The sequence below is a fragment of the Trichomycterus rosablanca genome, chromosome 23, assembly GCF_030014385.1.
Source record: "Trichomycterus rosablanca isolate fTriRos1 chromosome 23, fTriRos1.hap1, whole genome shotgun sequence".
NCBI classification, from domain to species: Eukaryota; Metazoa; Chordata; class Actinopteri; order Siluriformes; family Trichomycteridae; genus Trichomycterus; species Trichomycterus rosablanca.
Genome location: NC_086010.1, coordinates 17,602,710 through 17,622,138, shown reverse-complemented (window position 1 = coordinate 17,622,138; position 19,429 = coordinate 17,602,710). Strand labels below are relative to the sequence as shown.

Genomic DNA, 19,429 nt, shown 5'->3' with positions numbered 1-19,429 from the left:
AATTAACTTTCAAATTTGCACACAACTCTCTTACACACACACGTTTTTTAACTTAAAGTAAAGTTTAACAGCTCAGTTTTTTACATTACCTATAATAATTCTTTAATAAAATACATTAAAATACAACTTATTTTATTTACTTTAAACTGTTAGCATAGCCGCGGAGAAAACGGTTACCTTGGCTACTGACCGTCGTTGCCTTTTATAGGTGGCTGATGGGATTTGTAGTTTGTATGAACACGCGTTACTTTACAGTGAATTCAACAGTTTGGTTTTAATACTACAAATCCCATGATTCACCGAGTTACGAGGAGACTTGCAATGTTGTTTAGTACTTGTAGGTGCTGCAAGACGTTTTATGGTTCACTTTAACTTACAGTTTGAAAACAGTTTAAACTTAATAAATTCACACACACACACTCATATGTGTATATTTGTGTAATGTGTAGTTTGTCTGAAAAGTATTGTTTACTTTAAACTTACAACTTTTTATAACACCTTTATGGTCAAATGTAGTAATTTGCAGTGAATCTGTATTTAATGTCGTTATGGCGCACACAGATTACAGATCAGATCTGTTTCAGTGGAGAAGATTTACACAGACTGCTGGAACCTCTTCTAACAGAAAGGTAAGTACAGTCATTTTCAGGGTCAACCTTCTGCTGACTAGTCCTGTGCTTTAACCACTGAACTACCACATAAATAACAATAACAATTCCTTTTTTCTGTAGGTGCATCTTACTGATATGGATATAAACTCATGGATGAAGGTTAGTGTAAGAGCTTGTGTGTATACGAGCAAAAGGTGCAGAGTCTGAGATGTTCCTGACCCTTCTCCTTTTTGTTTAGAGGGTGGAGGTAGCATCAGAATATGCCGTGTCTGAAGTATTTTCAGTTAAGAAAGCTCAAACTGGTAAACCCAGCCGTGCTGTAGCACTACAAAGCGTGGAGCAGCTTCAGGACCATGATGATGCGTATACAGAAGGTATATCGACCTATTAGAGTGCACTAGTCCAGGGTTTTTTGAACCCTGGGTCACAGGGAAAAATAACAATAATTAAATCAACAATTTTTAACAGGCACAAACACTTAATAAACTTGTACACGAACAGTTGGGCATGTCTGAGGGAGGAAAGGTTTGATGGGGTATGGCCTTATTGCTGCTGCAACAGTGAACCCTGCTGTCTGACAAATATTTTTATTATATCTAGTGTTAGTCCACCACAATGTGCAAAATTGTTTATTAGTCTAGGGGTGTTTAATATAGTACAAAAGTTTTTGTCTTGCTTTAGGATTTTATACCAGTCAAGCATAATACACCTGATTTGTCTTGTTTACTGATGTAGCATTGGTCTTTACGCATCTTAGCAGTTGTATCAGCTAAAGCTCTTGCTTATTTGGCCATTTGTGGATAAGATTGGACACCCCTGCCCTAGACTTAGCTGAATAGCTACTAATTATACGGTAGTGTAGGTTAATGACAATGTTTTCCTGGTCTGGCTGTTTCACCAAATCTTTTTAAATCAACCCAGGTTTAAAAGAACTTTTCTGTTTTGTACCCCACAGCCCAGGCTATTCTTAGCGACTGGATGAACCAGAAAATGCGACTAGAACTTGAAATGGATGCAGAAGATGAAGATCTGACTGGGTCCAACTGTTTGCTGACAATCCCGTTTAAGCAGCCTCCAGACTACAAGAACTTTGACGGTGCAGATCTGAATTGTGTATTATAAAACCAGTATTAATAGAATTTCTATTCAGAACTTTTTATATTCTATTCCTCAGACATGTACTCAAAGCTTGCACAGGAAGACGACAGCCTGGAGGTGCACAATTTCCTCCAAGACTTGATGGACACCGAAGTTTTGGACCTGCAACCGGATTCAAATCTGAAGGAAGGCAGGGATCCGAGCGTAACCATGGAGATCCGGCACAAGCTGGTGAAGGAGCGGCGGATGCAGAGGGATGCCGAGCGGGAGAGGCAGCGCAGGGTGCAGGAGGTGCAGAAGAAAGCACAGGAAGAGGCGCAGCGGGTAAATCGCGAGGAGCAGAGGAGGAGAAAGCAGGAGGCTGGAAGACAGGGAGAACTTTTGCAGCAGGAGGTGATCCGATTGCGCAAACTGATGGAGGAGAAGAGGAGCGTGGAGCAGTTAGCACGAAAGATGTATAAATGTGCATTACATTAAAATTTCTGTCCACTGTTTTTAGTCCAAACAATCCAGTTCTAGTTTATATCCAGATTTTAATGCTGTAAGTTGGGTTGCTAGGTGTCACGAAACATAAACAAGTTGACAACTCAATTTTTCCACAGCTGAAATCTGGCAACCCTAGTTAAAAGTGCATTTGTTAATGATTACATTGACAGCAGGTATTGTGGTGTGTTTATGAATTGTGTTTTTTAGGTCTATATGTAATATTTTAGGGACATAACATAAATCCTGTAATGTCTTTTGAGACAGTAAGATCAAACGCAAATCGCAAACCTTTACCCATCAGTATCAAAACGACAATTTCTCTTAACATTTCAATTCATATTCCTTTTTGTCATGCTTTCTCCCCCAACTCAATTTCCAGTAACATCATGTAAAAAATGTGACTTATATGTCTCCAATTTTTGTTAAACAGGGAGCGGGAGAGGTTGGTGAAGAGGAAAACCGCTGAGAACTCTGTACCAACGAGGCCCGACACTGTTACACAGAGACAACTGGGTCATACACAGCAGGAGGTGGAAACAAAGCTGCACATTGCCAGTTTGCAGGTAACTGCTAATGTGTGAACATGCATTTAGTGTAACAGTAATAATAATCTATAGTGTTATGTCTGTATGAGTGTGTGTTATAGAATAGAACTATAGCACGTAGACACACATTGTTTGTGTTTCAGTGTATGCAGAAGCACTTCTCAGCCTGGTACTCTGTGGTCTTAGAGAAGAGGGTGTGTCTGGGTAAAGCAGCAGCCCTCTGTGATTGGAGGAAGCAGCTGAGGGCATGGAGGGCATGGAGGGCACTGGTGTGGGCGAGGAGAGAGGAGCGAGAGGCCGAGAGGACGGAAGAAGAACTGAGGCTGGATAACAAGTAAGAACATCAGAAACTCCCCACACATACACATACACACACGAAAGCACAAAAGCGTCTTCATCTTCAGATTCTCCTGAGAAAATATCTTCAAGTTCAAGTTTATGCAAAGTTTAGCTCAGGAAAAGTGTTCACACACGAATCAGATTCAAACGAATGCAAACGAATTTCACTCGCAAAACTTTATTTGAAAAAAAAAAAAAAAACGTATTGTGGCTGTGTGATGGAATATCAGAGCCGTTACTCCTAAATGTCAGACTTTAATTATGTCTTGGAGGATCAACAGAAGTGCTGTAATTACTCTTTGTGATGGCCTCTTTTATTGCAAATCTTTCACATTGAAGGATTTCAGATCATTAAACCAAACACATTACACAAAGGGGACTCCAGTAAAAAAGGAAATTATAATTTTCATAAATCAAAGCTGCATTTCATTCATTGGTTGTTTTGGAATTTTCAGCATATGTAGATAATGGTTTTTACTGTGGTTTGGAATTGCGTTTTTACCTTTTTATATGGAATCTCCCTAGATTGTGGCATAGTGTTGCTGTAAAAACTTAAAGAAAAGGGTGGCGCCCAGGTGGCACAACCAGATATTCCACGATTCTGAACTCCCCGAGTTGGAATCTCAGCTCTGTTACCGGTCGGCCGGGCGCCCTCTAGCTGGCACAACTAGCAGTTGACAAAAATTGGCCACCATTCTGCTGGGTGGGAAAAGACCAGACAGATAAGTGGGTGTAGTCTCATGTGCGATTCCACTGAAGTGTGGGCGAATAAGAAGAGTAGAGGGACACACATCAGGGGTAGCATGGGGCAGGCAGAAACGGGAGAAAATGCAGAAATAAAAAAATAAAAAATCCTTAAGGTGGCTACATCACTGCCTCACTGTGAGGTTTAAAATGAGACCAGGGAGCCAAAACCATAAAAAAGATCATAAAATAGAAACTAGGGGGACAAAACCATAATCAAATCCCAAAATAAAAAAAACTAGGGGGCCAAAACCATTGAAAAATCCCAAAATAGAAACTAGGGGGCCAAAACTATTTAAAAAAAATCCCAAAATAAAAAACTAGGGGGCCAAAACCATTAAAAAAAAAAATAAAAAAATTTAAAACAAAGGTGCCAAAACTATTAAAAAAAAATCCCAAAATAGAAACAAAGGGGGCCAAAACCATAAACAAATCCCAAAATAAAAAACTAGGGAACCAAAACCATAAACAATTCCCAAAATAAAAAATTAGGGGGCCAACCTATTGAAAAATCCCAAAATAGAAAACTAGGGGGCCAAAACCATAAAAATGAGTTACACAGAATTTTTTGTGGTATTTTGTATACAGTGACAATAAAGGCCTTCATTCATTTATTCAATCAGTAATTACTTTTAATATCACTGTACATTTGGGTTGGAACTGTGTGGGTGTAATCTGTTCCTTTAGGGAGGTGCGCTTCAATAGCTGCCCTCATAATCGATTTAGTGACTGCGAGCGCCAAACTTTCTGACAGCGACAATAACAATCTCCACCTAAACTCGACCAGCCCGGCGGCGCCGATCCAGGTCCGGTTCTGACATTTCCATCTGCACCCCCTCTCTCTCTGCAGACGCTGTCAGGTGGCGGAGGAGGGCGACCGGAGACGGCTCCTGAGGCGATGCTTGAACGATTGGCGCTTGTGGTGCCTGGTGGAGAAAGAGAGGAGGGAATTACTCAATCAGCAGGAGGAAACCAGGCAAAAAATGGCCTCCCTGATCGATGCGGCCGCCTCTGGGAAACTGGCCGGGCAGGATCAGGCCAAAGCGATGCTCACAGCCCGGCCTGAGAGCGCCAGCCAATCAGAGAATAGCACACGAGTTGTGAGTAATGTGAGTAAAGTTTTTTATTTATACTTGAGCAATAAGCAGGATGGGTGGCAGTGCATTTATTTACAGCTAGTGAAAATGTACAGAAGCTTATCCACCTACTGGCAGGTTTTGGGTTATGAGAGACACCTAAGTCACACCTTACTCCTGAAGCTGTGCTGCACCCATACTACCAGATGCCACCCAGGGCTGAATGTACAAAGAAACAAACCATTCCATCAGCTTCTTTTTCATTTTCTGAGCCATTGTGATTAGGGTTGCCAGATATTAGTTGCATACGCTTTCCACAAAGCAGCCCGGTAAGCACTGGCGCAGCAGTTTCATACAATCACCCACAACTGCTGAGACTCGACTCTCCTCGGCCAGCCATCACATTAATCTGTAAAGAGTTTTTATATTCTTCCTGTGTCTTGTGGATTTCTCTCAGGCATTATGGTCACTTCCTTTCCCCCCCACACCACCTAAAAGAAAGTGCTAGAAGGTGGAATCAGGATTGTCAATGTGTGGTGCCACGTTCCAGTTCCTTTCCTGTCCTGTGTTGTGCCACAAGCCTGATCAGGATAAAGTGCTTTTATTTTACTGTTTTATAGGATAAAATCAGTCAGAAGCAGTAATATGATACTAATTCTGGAAAATTTTGGCAAATTATCTATTTATTTAGATCATTCTTTAAGAGGTTAACATTGACTCATTACAATTTAAATAACAAAAAAGCTATTTATTTTCTCCACAGTGTTTTTTTATTTAAAATTCTGCTTAAACCTCAGAAGACCGACCTGCTTTGTGCATTAGCATTACTCCTCTGAAATGACCGTGCCCGCTCCTATAGAAGCCATAAATCCCCTTGCTTGCACTTTTTATTCGCCAGTGTTAGCGAGTTCGAAGATGTTTTACACAAAGAAGTCCCGAGGGTTTCTGTGTCACTGCTAAATTAGGAGCATTAGGATCTGCTGACCGAAAGGAACCGACCAGCAGCTTTGTTTGGTCGGAGATACCGATAAAGGGCTGGATGAGGAATAACGTACATGAGATGTGTGTGAATACAGATCGAGCTGTAGTCTTTAATTGCAGGGAAGTGAAAGCTGAATAGTTAAGCTACTGGATTAGTCTTACCACCAAATTGCCACTGTTGGACCCCTGGCCCTCAACCCTCATTGCTTGCATTGGATACTGTCACAATTAAACACTGCATAGGATAAAAGCATCTGCTAAATGTTATAAATGAAACATGTTAAATATGAATAATGAACCCGCCTTAACCTCGTGTTCCAGCATCTATAAATATTGCTGATAATTACAGATTATACAGACCGTCACGGCAGGTTTAGTTTTATATTAATGTGGCATTTACACACAGTAATGCGTCAGGCTTATAAAAGTCAAGCGTATAAAACAAATAAGGCAACATGGCCTTAACATCCTGACGCTCTTCTACATGCTAATGCACATATAAGAGTATACAGCTCTATATTATGTACCTGCATTATTTATATTATTCATAGTGATTTACCAAAGCGACTCCTCGCTCCATAGTTTAGCTTATAGCTGCAATAGAGGAGGTTTTTTTTGTTTGATTAAATATATAACAAAAATATAAATGAGCAGGGATATGCGGATATTGAATTTCATCGTACTGTATGTGTATGTATGTATATGTGACGAATAAAGACGTTCAGTTCTAGAGATAGATAGATAAACCACAGAGATGGTGAGAGTCAAAGGCAGCATAACAGAACTCAGCTTAGGAAATCTCGAGTAGTTGCTTTATTTTTTAAGGCTTTGGGGGTGAGTGTCTCGGACGGAGGGGTTTGGGTACCCATACAAAAAGATAAAGGGGTTATTACATGGTAATAATTATATTATTATATTAATAATGCCAGTGAACTGAAAAATTTTAGCTTACTTTGGTTTGAAGCTGTGGTGTGGGATTATCTTGGCTTAGTTAAAAAATTAGGTACATGTTAAGTAGATAACAGTAGATAATGCTTACATTTACATCTTCGGCATTTAGCAGATGCTTTTATTCAAAGCGACTTACAGTACGGTGACAGTATACAGTCTGAGCACTTGAGGGTTAAGGACCTTGCTCTAGGGCCTAACAATAGCAACCTGGCAGTGGGACTTGAACCAGTGACCTTTTGATTACTAGCTCAGTACCTTAACCCCTAGTCTACAGCTGCCATAACTCAAGTGTCAGATTTCACAATCTCAAAGGTACATGTCTGTATCTGTATTCCCACCTCAGATGCAGGTCCCAGTACAAAGACCCACCTCAGCTCCAGCCCCTGTCACTCTGACCGACAGAAAAGCCGCCCCGCCCACTCAGGCCTGGCAGGTGACACGTCGTCACGTCGCCGTCTGCCCGTCCGAGGCCCATGAGGCGCGCCCACCGAGCGCCACAGAGGTGCATGCTGGCCGCTTCGAGCATCGTCACGCAGCCCAGCAGAGGACCATCTCTGAGCAAAGACGCCTCCTGAAGGAGCAGCAGGACCTGATTTTACACCTACAGGAGCAGCAGAACATCGCGCAACTCAGACTGCAAGCAGAAAGAGCCGAAGCAGCAGTGATGCCCAGAGCTCAGCTCAGGCGCCCAGCATCCCAGGGCGACCTGAGGGGTGGGGACAACGAGACAAGGTACTGCAGTGACAGTTATCCAAAACGACTTGCTGTTAAGGGCCTTGCTCAAGAGCCCAACAGTTGCAACCTGGGGCTTGAACCAGTGACCTTTTGATTACTTGTCCAGTACCTAATCACTAGGCTACAACTGCCCTACATGCAAAATGTACAGATATATACATATACACGTTAAAATATAAAATTTTTATTCATATTCATATTGCAGTGACTGAGGGAGGAAAGGTCGAAAAGGGGTCCTTCTTTTTTTTAGCTACAACAGCAACTCCTGCTGTCTGTCTGAGAATCCACCGCTGGTTGGAGTAAAGAAACAGACAGTGAATGCACATATGGGGGTGGGTGCTAGTCCACGGTCCTCCTCAGCTGCAGTGCAAGAGGCAGAGGCATTAAAATAGGGATATGACTATTTATTTAGTCATTAATATGCTTTTTGTATGCTAATTGTATTTGTAAAAATTGTGTTAAATTGGCTAAAACTTAAAAACGCCCGTCTGCCTACTTTTTAGTGATCTGTCCTTGTTTTAAACTCACACATAAATTAGTCAGCAGTACTGCTTTAATAAATACGACTAGAAAGGGTGCTGCTTTTTAATAAAAAAGACCTGGTCTCTGCCTTCAGAAATTCTTTGTAATCCTTTGAGGTCATGACAGACACTTTTTATCAAGCACAGACGGGTAAAGAAACCCGGCGATAAAACGTTCTTAATATTTCACATCACAGATCAAAGGAAGCCTCAGGTGAAGACAGCACCGATCGTCCAGCCACCAGAGAACATGTCAATCACCGAGCCGCACCTCATCCTGCGATCCGAGGTCAGATTTACATACACACACACACACACACACACACACACACACTTTTCTCCAGTGACTCACATCAGCCCTGTCAGTGAGGCCCGAGACATCCTCTCACCCACTGTTCTGAAGTCCAGCGCTCATGTAGCGAGGAAAGGGACCGTCAAGGTCGAGCTAGCCGCGCTATACAGGGTGTGAAAATGCACTCTTACATTTGTTTTTCTGAATCCTTTATTAGTTTATCAGTTTCCTTCTCAGTGTGTGTGTTTCAATCAAGGTTCCTTTTAGGAACTACAGGGTTCTGGAATTCATTCAATACCACACAGCTCCAGGATAAGTCTCACTGCAGGAGGCATTATGTAAAATAATAGACAGAAGATACAGGACATTAAGCACAAAGACTAAAAAAAGCACTGCAGCAGTAAAGAATTTCAAGATTTAAATGTTATTAATTAATATTTTAACATTGTTGTTTCGTTGTTTGAGCTTTTCTGTGTTTAGCTGGCAAGATCCACGCTACTAATTACTGTCCTAATTACTGTTTTGGGCTAGGAACTAAAATCAGTTCTGTTTTGTCCGTTGTACCTGAAATTCCTGAGTGCTGAGCTTGTAATATTCCTGTGAGGACTCACCAAAATACCTGCGTAGGTAAACCAAAGTATATACAACAATAGTAGTATAGCAGTTTCTTTGAAATGCGTAATATGTGGGCACCAACGACATGCCAGTGTTTAATCTAGAAAGAATCTTTTCATTTATGCAGTGACAAGTTATTTTTCGTTCGGCCGCTCCCGTATTTAGGGATCGCTACAGCGGATCTAATCCTCATACCAGAGTTGGTACAGTTTATACGTCGGATGCCCCTCCTGACGCAGCCCTATTATATTTATCCAGGCTTGGGACCGGCACAGAGAGCGCACTGGCTGTGTCTGTGTGCCTGTGTTGATGCCCGTTCAGCTTCGGCACGGCACCACTCTAGTGCCACAATGAGCCGTTAAAAGTATATAACAATATTTAAAGGGTCACTGTTAAATTGTTTGACTCTTGAGGGAATGAAAAGCATATGTGCATGGTTAGTATTAGTCCTACACCTTACTTCAGTTCTGACCTTTCATCATATTCTCTCTTTATCCGTGACCCAGCGATGGAGGAGCGAGCTCGACAGCGTGAGGAGCGCAGGAGGGAAGTACAGGAGATGAAGAGGAAGAAAGAGGAGGAGAAGCTGGTGAGCACAGGGAGGATAAGGAAAGAGAAACAAGATAAAATTGTAGGATTAAAATGATGAACTTTGTGTTTTCCTTCAGGCTCGGATGAAAGCTGATGAGGAGGAGCGACGCCGGCAGGAGGAGGAGGAGAAACGAATAGAGGCTGAAAAGAGGAGGGAGGAGAGGAGACTGAAGAAGGAGGTGGGTGTGTGTTTACGCTAAACATTTACATGTGCAGAGACACTTTTATCCAAGGTGACTTTCATAGTATATTGTCTAAGCAATTGAAGGTCAAGGGCCTTGCTCAAGGGCCCAACAGTGGCAACCTGGCAGTGGTGGGGCTTGAACCAGTGATCTTTTGATTACTAGTCTGCTACCATAATCGAGGCTACAACTGGTCAGTCAGGGGATTGGTTAATTTGGTTAATTGCACACTCCACACAGAAACCCAGACCGCTCCACCTGGGAATCGAACCCAGGACCTTCTTGCTGTGAGGCGACAGTGCTACCCACCGAGCCACTGTAATGCCCCCATCATCGTAGGGCCTAGACAATGACCGCTTCCCAAGAATCACTGGGTAAAATGCAGTAACACACCGGACAGAGACCGCAAGTCATCATGGGGTCTCAGCTATCTGCCCCCCTCAGATATAGCCAATCGTGTCTGTATGTAGACGTCCGACTGGCTGATAGCACAGCTGGGGATTCAAACCCTGGATCATAGCAGGATCATAGCAGGAAAGACAAGTTGTTAATTACAATTATGACAATTAATTAACGTGGCGCTTGACAAGTTGTCATTGTAAATAAGAACTTGTTTTAAATAAATTTTAAAACTTTTAAAACTTTTAAAAATTTTAAAACTTTCCTGGTTAAATAAAGGTAAATAAATGCATTAGCCACTTGTGCCCCAGAATAATTGTGGACTTTTACCGCTGTACAACTGAGAGCATTCTAACTGCATCTCTGTGTGGTATGGCAATTGCTCCACAGCTGACTGAAAAGCTCTCCAGCGGGTCGTTAAAACCGCCCAACGCATCACCGGCACCCAGTTGCCCATCATACAGGACATTTACGACAAACGGTGCGTGGGCAGAGCGAGAAACATTATCAAGAACGTTTCTCATCCTAACCGTTGACTTTTCACCCTGTTTCCGTCTGGCAGGCGCACTCGCACCAGTAGACTCAGGAAGAGCTTTTTTCCAGAGGCTGTAACCCTGCTAAACTCTACACCACCACTTTAAAAGTATCACTGCACTTTAGATCACACTGAACTCTTCACACGTATATCATTTTATCTGTATACAGCGATTTTATCTGTATGCACTGCTATACTTATATACTGTTTATTCTCATTCATTACCCATTCATTTAGCCACTTGTATTCACCTTTTATCACTCTGTAATTATATACTAGTCTATACACTGTACAATCAGCTTTATCTGTTTAATATTCTCCTCATTTCACTTACCTGGTCACTTCTGCACTTTTAACTGTAATATATTGCATGTAAACAATCTTCTGGTTAGGTGCTTCTGCATTTCATTGGCTCTGTTCTTGTACTCTGCACAATGACAATAAATTTGAATCTAATCTAATCAAATTAAAACATGTATGAACTGTGTGTGTGTGTGTGTAGAAGGAGCTAGAGAAGCAGAGGCGAACTGAGCGCGAGCAGAAGCGTTTAAAGACGGCGGTAGAGCACCACAACAGGTCACTGCTGCTGCACAGAGGGATGAAACCGTGGAAGCGTCTGGTGGAGAACAGCCGCGCTAATGCTCAGGTATAACCAGCTCATCGGACAATTATTTAATCCCTACATACACAGACACGTCGAACACAAACACACGCCGAACCTCTAACACACAGCAGCTGTTCGCGCCGGTCTGTATCTTCTGCACCGGCTCAGCATCCGTTATCTAGATGGATTAGCACAGATAGGATATTGAGCCTGAGCCTGGAGGAAAAATGGTGAGGAAACAGAAAAACGGATTAAATGGACGTCATTGAATCACGCAGGACTCTGCTCACGTGTATTCTAGATCCAGTGGTGATTTTTACCAATGCCATTTTATTGATTTTTTACCTGGGAGAAGACAAACAGCATCCGTCAGCTAGCTCAGTTATTTAGAGCAAAGTATTATCCCGGTCAGGGTTGCTGTGGGTCTGATTCATTGGGCGAAAGGCAGGAAACATCCCGGACAGGTCACCAGTACATCACAGGGCACACACACACACACCTAGCTCTAATTTACCTTACTGCACGTTTTTGGACCCGTCAGAGGAACCCCGAGCACCTGGAGGTGCTCCACACAGAAAGGACCCTAGTGGCCCAGCCAGGGATTCAAACCCAGCCCCTTTTTGCTGTGAGGCAACAGCGTCACCCACTGCACCACTGTGCCACCTTAAACAAAGTTTTATTTTTCTTGGTATATATAAAGCATGACTCTGCCTCCTTTTATGGTCTAGAAACACATAATCAGAGAATGGCAGCTCTCCATCACACTACGTCTTCATGAGCACAACAGAATGAGACAGAATGTTGTTTTAATTCTGGGACATTTTTAACCAAGAATGACAAAAAGCAAGTCCCACTACTCTCAGAGGAAGAACTGAACCAGAGTTATGATGGTCATGTGCTGCATTTTGTCTCCTATAGAAAGCTGTAGAGCATCACAGTCAGGTCCTCCAGAGACGATGCCTGCTGTTATGGCTCCAGGCTGCGGAGGAGGCGGTGGCTGTAAAAAAGGCCCGGGCAGACCAGTTCTACGATCGCATTCTGCTCCAGCGAGCTCTTCACAGCTGGCAAAGAGTAAGCACATGCCCACACGTCCAGACTCCTTTACTCAACAAAATACAAGAGCAAAAAAGTTTGAGCAAAAGTTTACTTTTATCCAAAGCGACAGTGCAGTACAGGACCGTTTGACATGATTGATTTTATCCAAAGCATTTTTTCATTATCTTTTTTTGCATTTTACCACATCTTACCCCTTTTTTCTCCCAATTTAACAGCCAATCCACTGCTGGGTACCCCAATGGTGTCCAGGGAGGGGGTGTTTTGACTGACACACACTCCCTTCAATGTGTGCGTGCGCAGTCTTACCAATCCCTTCTTATTCCACCATACTTCCGTACTTCGGGGGTCGGCTTCGCGTACAGAGAGCCACGCCCTGATCTCTGCGCTCCTCCACTTCCTGGGCAACCGAGGTCCGTACACAGATCCACCCTATTTAATCCGGTCTTTTCCCACCCAGCAGACTGGAGGCCAGCCGACTGGTAGCAGTGCCGAGATTCAAACCTGGGAGTGTAGAATCTCGATGCCGGTGTGCTATCCTGCTGCATCAGCTGAGCGCCCCTGTGATTGCCTTTTTAATCAGATTAAAGTTGGTCTTGTGGGTCTTGCACAATCTGCATAATAATAATAATTCCTCTCTTTCTAGTATTTAGGATCAGAATTAATGTATCATGAGACAGGGAATAACACTGACTTGTTTGTATTCCTTCAGCATCCCAGAATGCCCTTCACTCCACTATAATCTTTACAACCTACAAATAAAAAATAAGAGACTCCTGGCTACCATTTTATTGTACTGTGATCTGCTGATCTGCTGAAAAATATTTACCTGCAGGCTGCACCTGTCACTTGTCCCTTCATTTAAAATCTATAATAATGAATAAACACCTCAGTGTTTTTACTGTTTCTTCAGTTTAAACAGTTGCAGTCTCACCTGGAGCTGCAGGCCAGACGTTTCTACGTGGCTCGGACTCAGAGAAAGATCTTCACGGCACTGCTGGATCACACGACTCACCAGAGACTGGTGACCTGGGATAAAGAGCAGCTAGCCAGCGAGCACAGTGCCAGGTCAGCAGACACGGCCCTTTTTCCTAATCCCAGAACAGATGTGTGAGTTACGAGCGCTGACTCGGTCTTTTGTTTGGCCCAGACGAGGGGTGCGCAGGTGTTTCGGCACGTGGAAACGCTTACCGGCGGCGCAGAGGGAGGAGAGAGAGCGAGAGGTGCGCAGAGAGGAGCTGCGACGGAGAGTGGCCGAGATCCTTCCAGACTTTCGTGCGTCACCGCTGGACGGCATAAGAAGCCCAACAATGAACGTATAAGATACATGATTATACACGGTTAGTTTCTTCTCCGGTCTCAGAGATTGATTGATAGATTACTAGGATGTCTGGTAGATCTGATATAGATATTGCTATACATTGGCACAGTACAATATCCTAGTGTTTTGGGTATTGTAACATGACTACAGGGATTCACTTCCATTCCACTATTGGGTACTGATGTATGAATAGACCTGGCTTTCGGATATCAGTCTTTAATCCATCCCAGTGAATGTGACTGCTCTGTTCAAGCCTTCAAAATGCTGTCATCATGTTTAACATGTTTACATGAGCTAAAACTAATCATTTTAGCCCGAAGCATTAAAACAGCGCCAAATCTTTACTTCTTTTACCACCAACATAATTGAAATTACCATCATGGTAGTCAGAAGTACCTTCTCTTATCTCCTACAGCATCAACCAAACTATAACTCATCCATTTGCCTGCCAGATAGTGAATTATCCCCCACTCTAAAGTTCAACAGTAGTGTGCTTTACTTCTAGTTGACAAGCCTGTGTGCACTCCATGAAGCTCCTGAGGACAGTTTAAACTTTAGTATTGCTCAAGCGTTCTTTCTTTGTGAGCTTCAGGCTGAGTTGTTGTAGCTCCCCGACATTCTGCTTGACATTAACAACTCACAGCTGAATAGAGCAGTTTGTAAGAAAGGTGGCATCTTGTGGCAGTGACCCCTTGCTAATGCAATTCATCAGTTTGGATGAGAAGCTGTTAGGTTAGACACTTTTTGCCATTTAGTAGCTTCATTACACATAGACGTACATTCCTGTTTTGCATTGTTAATAAAACCTTGGTGAACTAAATACTGTGGTACATAATATGTATCTCAAGATCATCTTTCAGGATTGTGACCATTTCCCAAACCTTATTTCTGTTTCTTATCCTCATATTTTCTATCTGATTTGGATAAAATGTGCATTAAAGAACATTCAGGCTGTACAGTTTAGACATTCTGATCTGATTTATTTGTACACGTGTCACAATCAGACGGTCACCGATGAATTATAAAACACTGCATGATTGATGCCGAGATCATTTGGGCATCCCAAAGTTAAAATAAGTGAACACAAGACATATTCCGAAAATAGTGACTTGACTAGACAGACATGGTCATTATGAGACATGTTTCCCAAGGAGAGCAACATAAACCCACAAGTCATACACACACTGTCCTCGACATCTTGCACATTCCTGAGATGCTGTGATGCCATCACAGGTTTATAGCCGTGTGATATCCTGGACACCGTGTTTTGTGTCTCTATTTATTTTTCACATTTCGGCAAGGCACTAAATCAAGCTGGATCATAAAATGGTGCATTCTGGGGTGAGGAGACGGAGAGCGGAGTAGAAACCCAGCAGCTCACGATACATCCACAGCATTATGGATTCATGACATAAGGTTATATGGCTTATTATGATTCGCACAGATTGATGATGGATGGACCGGGCTAACAGTTCGATACCCGGACCCTCTCCATCCAGAGGAGCTGATGAGGCATTTGTGATTGTGATTTGGGTCTAGCCAGATGAACTACAGCTTACTGCTTCCATCTAGTGGATAATAAGAGGACTACCAGCTTCCAAGCCATGGTGAGTCGATTCCATGAGCTTTAACTTCATCACCAGAACAATTGAACCAACCTTAGGACTGAACCTACAGTGGAAACAGTTACATTTGGCTATTTTAAGGCTGTGTAGTAAACTAATTTTAAGACAAATAGTATATAAAAACATGTTCTTGGATCGTACAGGAATCAGAGTCCAAACTACACGATGGACGATCCTTGAAAAGGCATCTTCTCACCATGAACATCTTAGCCAAACATAACGTTTCCTGATTACCCAGCATCAGTCCCGCTTGTTCAAAATAATCGTCTCACACCAGATCTGCAGGTTTCAGGGCCCGGGTCTCTAAACCCTCCCCCATAGTCAGAAATTCTGTCCAGTTGGCGAGGAGACCGCGCGAATACGCACCCGTATCGAGGCCCCAGATCATGCTCCGTCCCGTTTTGTTCCTCAGAGCGGCCCGAGCCTCGCGCTCCGTCACGTTGTAGCTGACGTTGATGAGCTGCAGGAGCAGCAGGTGGAGCAGCCCGCCGGTAACGATGCTGCTGTACCAGGCGCACGTGAAGCACAAGGCCGAGCTGAGGAGACACATCAAAGCACGAAAACAGGCTTGGTTATACTGTGTAGCGGTACACAACTATTCAACCCATTTTGTACCCTGCTACAGACCTGAACTGACTGTAGACGTCCGGGCAGTAGAACAGGGCTGTCGGGAGGTTCTGAGTGGGACACACGCTGCGCATCACAAGGCTGATCCCATACAGAGAGGTCATCAGGAAGAGGAAGAGCGTCAACAAGAAGCTGCAGTGGTTGGCCTGACCCACACAGCTGTTAATCCTAAAGAAGCAATAAGACACAGACGTAAACAAGCTACGTATCAGCATCTGCTTCAAGCGGACATCTGCATCCGTAATGCAGCCTCAACCTGCAGTGCATCAGTAGATTAATTATCAGAATATAGATCACCAGACCCTCCACCAGGGACCCACCGGGGAGAGCAGTCCATTAGCAAATAGGCTCCCTAACTGATTTAATGACTGATTCATGTATTTTACACACACAGCACAGCAGCAACTTTATTAGAAACACACTTACCAGGATCGGCAAACTTTAAAACTCAATTTTCCATAATACGTCAAAGCATAATGCATCACTGCAACCTGTTATTATATCTAAATTTTACTTATTTAGTATTCTCAAAGTGTGTTCTAATCTAATTGAGACATTTAAAACCTGTCCATTAAATTTTGGAAACTTTAAATTTTTAATTCTGTCTCAGTAAAATGTTTTGAAACATTGATGAAACCTACCAAACACAGTGATGGTCCATGCGGAGGACACACACACCACAGATTCTGCAGTGCCCGGCTCTTGGCGGTTTCACCAGCTTGCAGACCTGACACCAGTTCCTCCCGTCACCGTCTTCCTGTCCCGATTCCCCGGTGCCCTGCTCGGGAGGACTCGCTCGATTAGCGATGACCACCTGATGCCGGGAGCCTTTGAGGTAGGCGGGGTCTATCTCCGGCAGCGGGGCGTAATAGGACACCGTGCTGTGAATTTCGGAGGCGCCGGGTCTGACGTAACCCGGCCCTTTCTTGGTACGCGCCAGGGCGATGAGAGTCAGCGCCACGCCTATCGTGACAACACCCAGCTGGAAATCTGTGACGTCGCCTCTCGGGGTGACCTCAGTGAGGAAGAGGTAGTACATGTAGAACAGGGAGAACAGGGCAAGGCTGAGGAAGAACAGCGTACGCCCCTTCTTACGGTGGGTGAAGTAGTAATACCACAGCAGCATGCCGGGCAGCGCCGTCAGGACCACAATGCCCAACAGGTAATGCAGAGCGGCGACGTGTAAGAGGACAGGAAGCAGGATGAGAGGTGGGATCATTGACAGGTCAACCTTTATTGCTCCTGAGATCCAGGGCACCCGCAGTCGATCGCTCACTGTGTCGGTCACCCGGGTCAGAGAATCCAGTTTTTGGGGTTCTCTCTTCATCCACCTGTGAACAACAAAAAAGATGAGCAGAAATATGTCTTCTAGTAGGTGTATTGGGCTACATGTATTAAACTGGCTTTATGGCATTTGTGCAGTCACACTCTACACCCAAATGCCAGAAGAAGTCCATGTTTCAGTGATGGGTCTAGTTTCCCTGTAATCACTGGGCGCAATGCAGTCACACACCCCAGACAGGACGGGACCTCAGCCATCCCCCATCCTCAAACATAACCAATCATGTCTGTATACAGATGGCCAACCGGCCCATAGCACAGCTGGGGATTCGAACCCTGGAGCCCAGCCGTAGTGGGCTATGCCACTCAAGCGCTTCTCCCTCACCTGTCGCACGCCTCGTCCAGATCCTCACAGTCGCAGCAGCACGCTGCCATGTGACTCCGCCCACCATGCCGGTCCACGTACTCGCAGCAGCACAGCGTGTCGTCCGGCTCCGGCTCCGGGGCCTTTCTGGCTCTTTTCTTCATCGTGGACGTCGTCTCATCTGAAAGATCCGACCTCAGAGCAACATCGTTTACCTGTGATGAAAGGAAATAGATTTAATTAAGCAGCTTGGGTACACACGTCATTAATTATACATCCTTCCTTGGCTGCCATTGTTTGACTTAGTGGCTCAGGTGTCAGACACACTGTTCAGCACAGCATCATGTCGCCCAGGTATCACATAACCTCAGTCCAGCAGTCAGGCTATGAACCAAAAAAACGTCCAGGGTTCAATGATCCTGCAGGAATAAATTGTGGTGTCTGGAGCCTTGTGGCATGGCAAACTATTGTGTTTATTGTGTTTGTTTATTACTGTTTACTTTATTTGGCAGAAAGTGGGTGAATGGATGCACCATGTGGTTACATGGGAGGGGTTGCCAGATCTCTTTTCTACTACCTAAGGTGAAGTCACAATCTCACCTAACTGAACTTTGCCTGGGAGATTTGATTCATTCATCCTTAATAGCCCTGAGTCCTGATAAGGATCACAGTGTGTCCAGGAGCCTACCTAAAAAACACAAAGCTGAAACACAGCCTGGACAGGTTGCCAATTCATAACAAAGCACAACACACCCATCCACTCCCTCAATTGCACCTGGGGGGATTTAAAGTAGACAATCCACCTTCTGGAGGAAAGTACTTATAGGAAACACACACTGACATGGGGAAACCATGCCAAACTTCCTATAGAAAGTGACTGGATGTGAGGTTTAGTTCACAGCAACATAGGTCCTGGGGCTTTTGTGAGTTCTCCCTGTGCAGGTTCTCTATGCCCTGTCCATGGTGTCACCAGACCCACCCCGACCAGGATCTAATAATATGCACTTCCACGTTGTCATCAAACCTTACACTGGTGCAGTAGAACCTGGATGGAAACAACACATAGTCCACCTTAAAAGTCAAGGTCGCTGCACAAACCCAACACCATTATCAATGATGATACCTGGACGAGTCTCTGCAGTCATAAATAGATCAGTGATGACAGGATACACGCCAGGACACGTGTTTCTACCAGCTGTACCAGGGGGCATCATGTTGGGAATACCCAGCACGACGTGGTTATGGATTATTGATGACCAGGAACAAGGTCACTTGGAACGAACCCTCCTGCAGCCTGGCATCAGTGAGTTCACTGGGTAAACTGGTACTAATACAGCCACTGTGGTACTACATTAAGGAGTTGCTATAATCATTCATGTTTCGTATTTCTGACTCCCACGATGGACCAAGTTCCTGTTTATGAATGTGAGGCACATTTAACTTTATATACTGATTATATAGTGTTTACAAAGCTACAGTGCATGCCAGTGATTCTAAATAACCCCTCTGTGATTAAAAAATACCCACACAGACCCACAACTGCCCCCTGATCCGTGTTTAGTCAGGTAAATCTTACCTGGGTTCCTCTTTAAGTACTGGCGAGACCGCCCGGGGGTTGCCAGGTCGCGTGTTTCTCCCACCAAACATTCAAGTCAGGGCGGGTTTTGTCGTTCCCGTACAACGCTACGCGATACAACAGAGCACCACGGTGCTTAAACAACCAACCAGAACCGACATAAGTGGCTTTTATGTCGAAAAATACGCCAGAAAAGCGTGTAAATAACTCCAGACATAGTCTATTATCACGGTTTATGGTAGAGCACACATGGTGGCTGTGTAACTCTCATGTCCGC

General features: G+C 44.0%; 2 protein-coding genes across 4 annotated transcripts; one reads left to right on the top strand and one right to left on the bottom strand.

The window, feature by feature from the left end:
* Nucleotides 1–314: 314 nt before the first annotated feature.
* ccdc191 (coiled-coil domain containing 191) lies at nucleotides 315–14,637 on the top strand. 2 transcript variants are annotated; one of them, XM_062985504.1, is made up of 17 exons: nucleotides 315–337; nucleotides 562–629; nucleotides 732–770; nucleotides 850–985; nucleotides 1,567–1,707; nucleotides 1,786–2,164; nucleotides 2,626–2,758; nucleotides 2,884–3,074; nucleotides 4,674–4,932; nucleotides 7,175–7,563; nucleotides 8,285–8,376; nucleotides 9,501–9,583; nucleotides 9,663–9,764; nucleotides 11,204–11,347; nucleotides 12,224–12,376; nucleotides 13,272–13,426; nucleotides 13,509–14,637. In XM_062985504.1, the coding sequence occupies exons 1-17, from the start codon at nucleotides 322–324 to the stop codon at nucleotides 13,678–13,680; spliced, it is 2,652 nt and encodes an 883-aa protein (XP_062841574.1). In that variant the 5' UTR covers nucleotides 315–321; the 3' UTR covers nucleotides 13,681–14,637. The 2 variants fall into 2 exon arrangements, with proteins under 2 accessions (XP_062841574.1, XP_062841575.1); XM_062985505.1 differs by lacking the exon at nucleotides 315–337 and having other exon boundaries at nucleotides 516–629.
* On the bottom strand, nucleotides 14,634–19,421 carry zdhhc23b (zinc finger DHHC-type palmitoyltransferase 23b). 2 transcript variants are annotated; one of them, XM_062985508.1, is made up of 6 exons: nucleotides 19,153–19,421; nucleotides 17,598–17,791; nucleotides 16,573–17,262; nucleotides 15,932–16,099; nucleotides 15,671–15,840; nucleotides 14,634–15,350 (listed from the first exon to the last, which is right to left on the bottom strand). In XM_062985508.1, the coding sequence occupies exons 2-6, from the start codon at nucleotides 17,738–17,740 to the stop codon at nucleotides 15,316–15,318; spliced, it is 1,206 nt and encodes a 401-aa protein (XP_062841578.1). In that variant the 5' UTR covers nucleotides 17,741–17,791; nucleotides 19,153–19,421; the 3' UTR covers nucleotides 14,634–15,315. The 2 variants fall into 2 exon arrangements, with proteins under 2 accessions (XP_062841578.1, XP_062841577.1); XM_062985507.1 differs by having other exon boundaries at nucleotides 14,634–15,840.
* Nucleotides 19,422–19,429: the final 8 nt, after the last annotated feature.

Excerpts from the sequence above, each read along its gene's own strand:
- ccdc191 (XM_062985504.1), top strand. Across the intron at positions 771-849 it reads ATATAAACTCATGGATGAAG|AGGGTGGAGGTAGCATCAGA; the intron begins GTTAGTGTAAGA and ends CTTTTTGTTTAG. Across the intron at positions 13,427-13,508 it reads GCCAGCGAGCACAGTGCCAG|ACGAGGGGTGCGCAGGTGTT; the intron begins GTCAGCAGACAC and ends TGTTTGGCCCAG.
- zdhhc23b (XM_062985507.1), bottom strand. The coding sequence starts at position 17,740 with ATGAAGAAAAGAGCCAGAAAGGCCCCGGAGCCGGAGCCGGACGACACG. Across the intron at positions 16,100-16,572 it reads ATGGACCATCACTGTGTTTG|GATTAACAGCTGTGTGGGTC; the intron begins GTAGGTTTCATC and ends TTGCTTCTTTAG. Across the intron at positions 15,841-15,931 it reads GACGTCTACAGTCAGTTCAG|CTCGGCCTTGTGCTTCACGT; the intron begins GTCTGTAGCAGG and ends GTGTCTCCTCAG.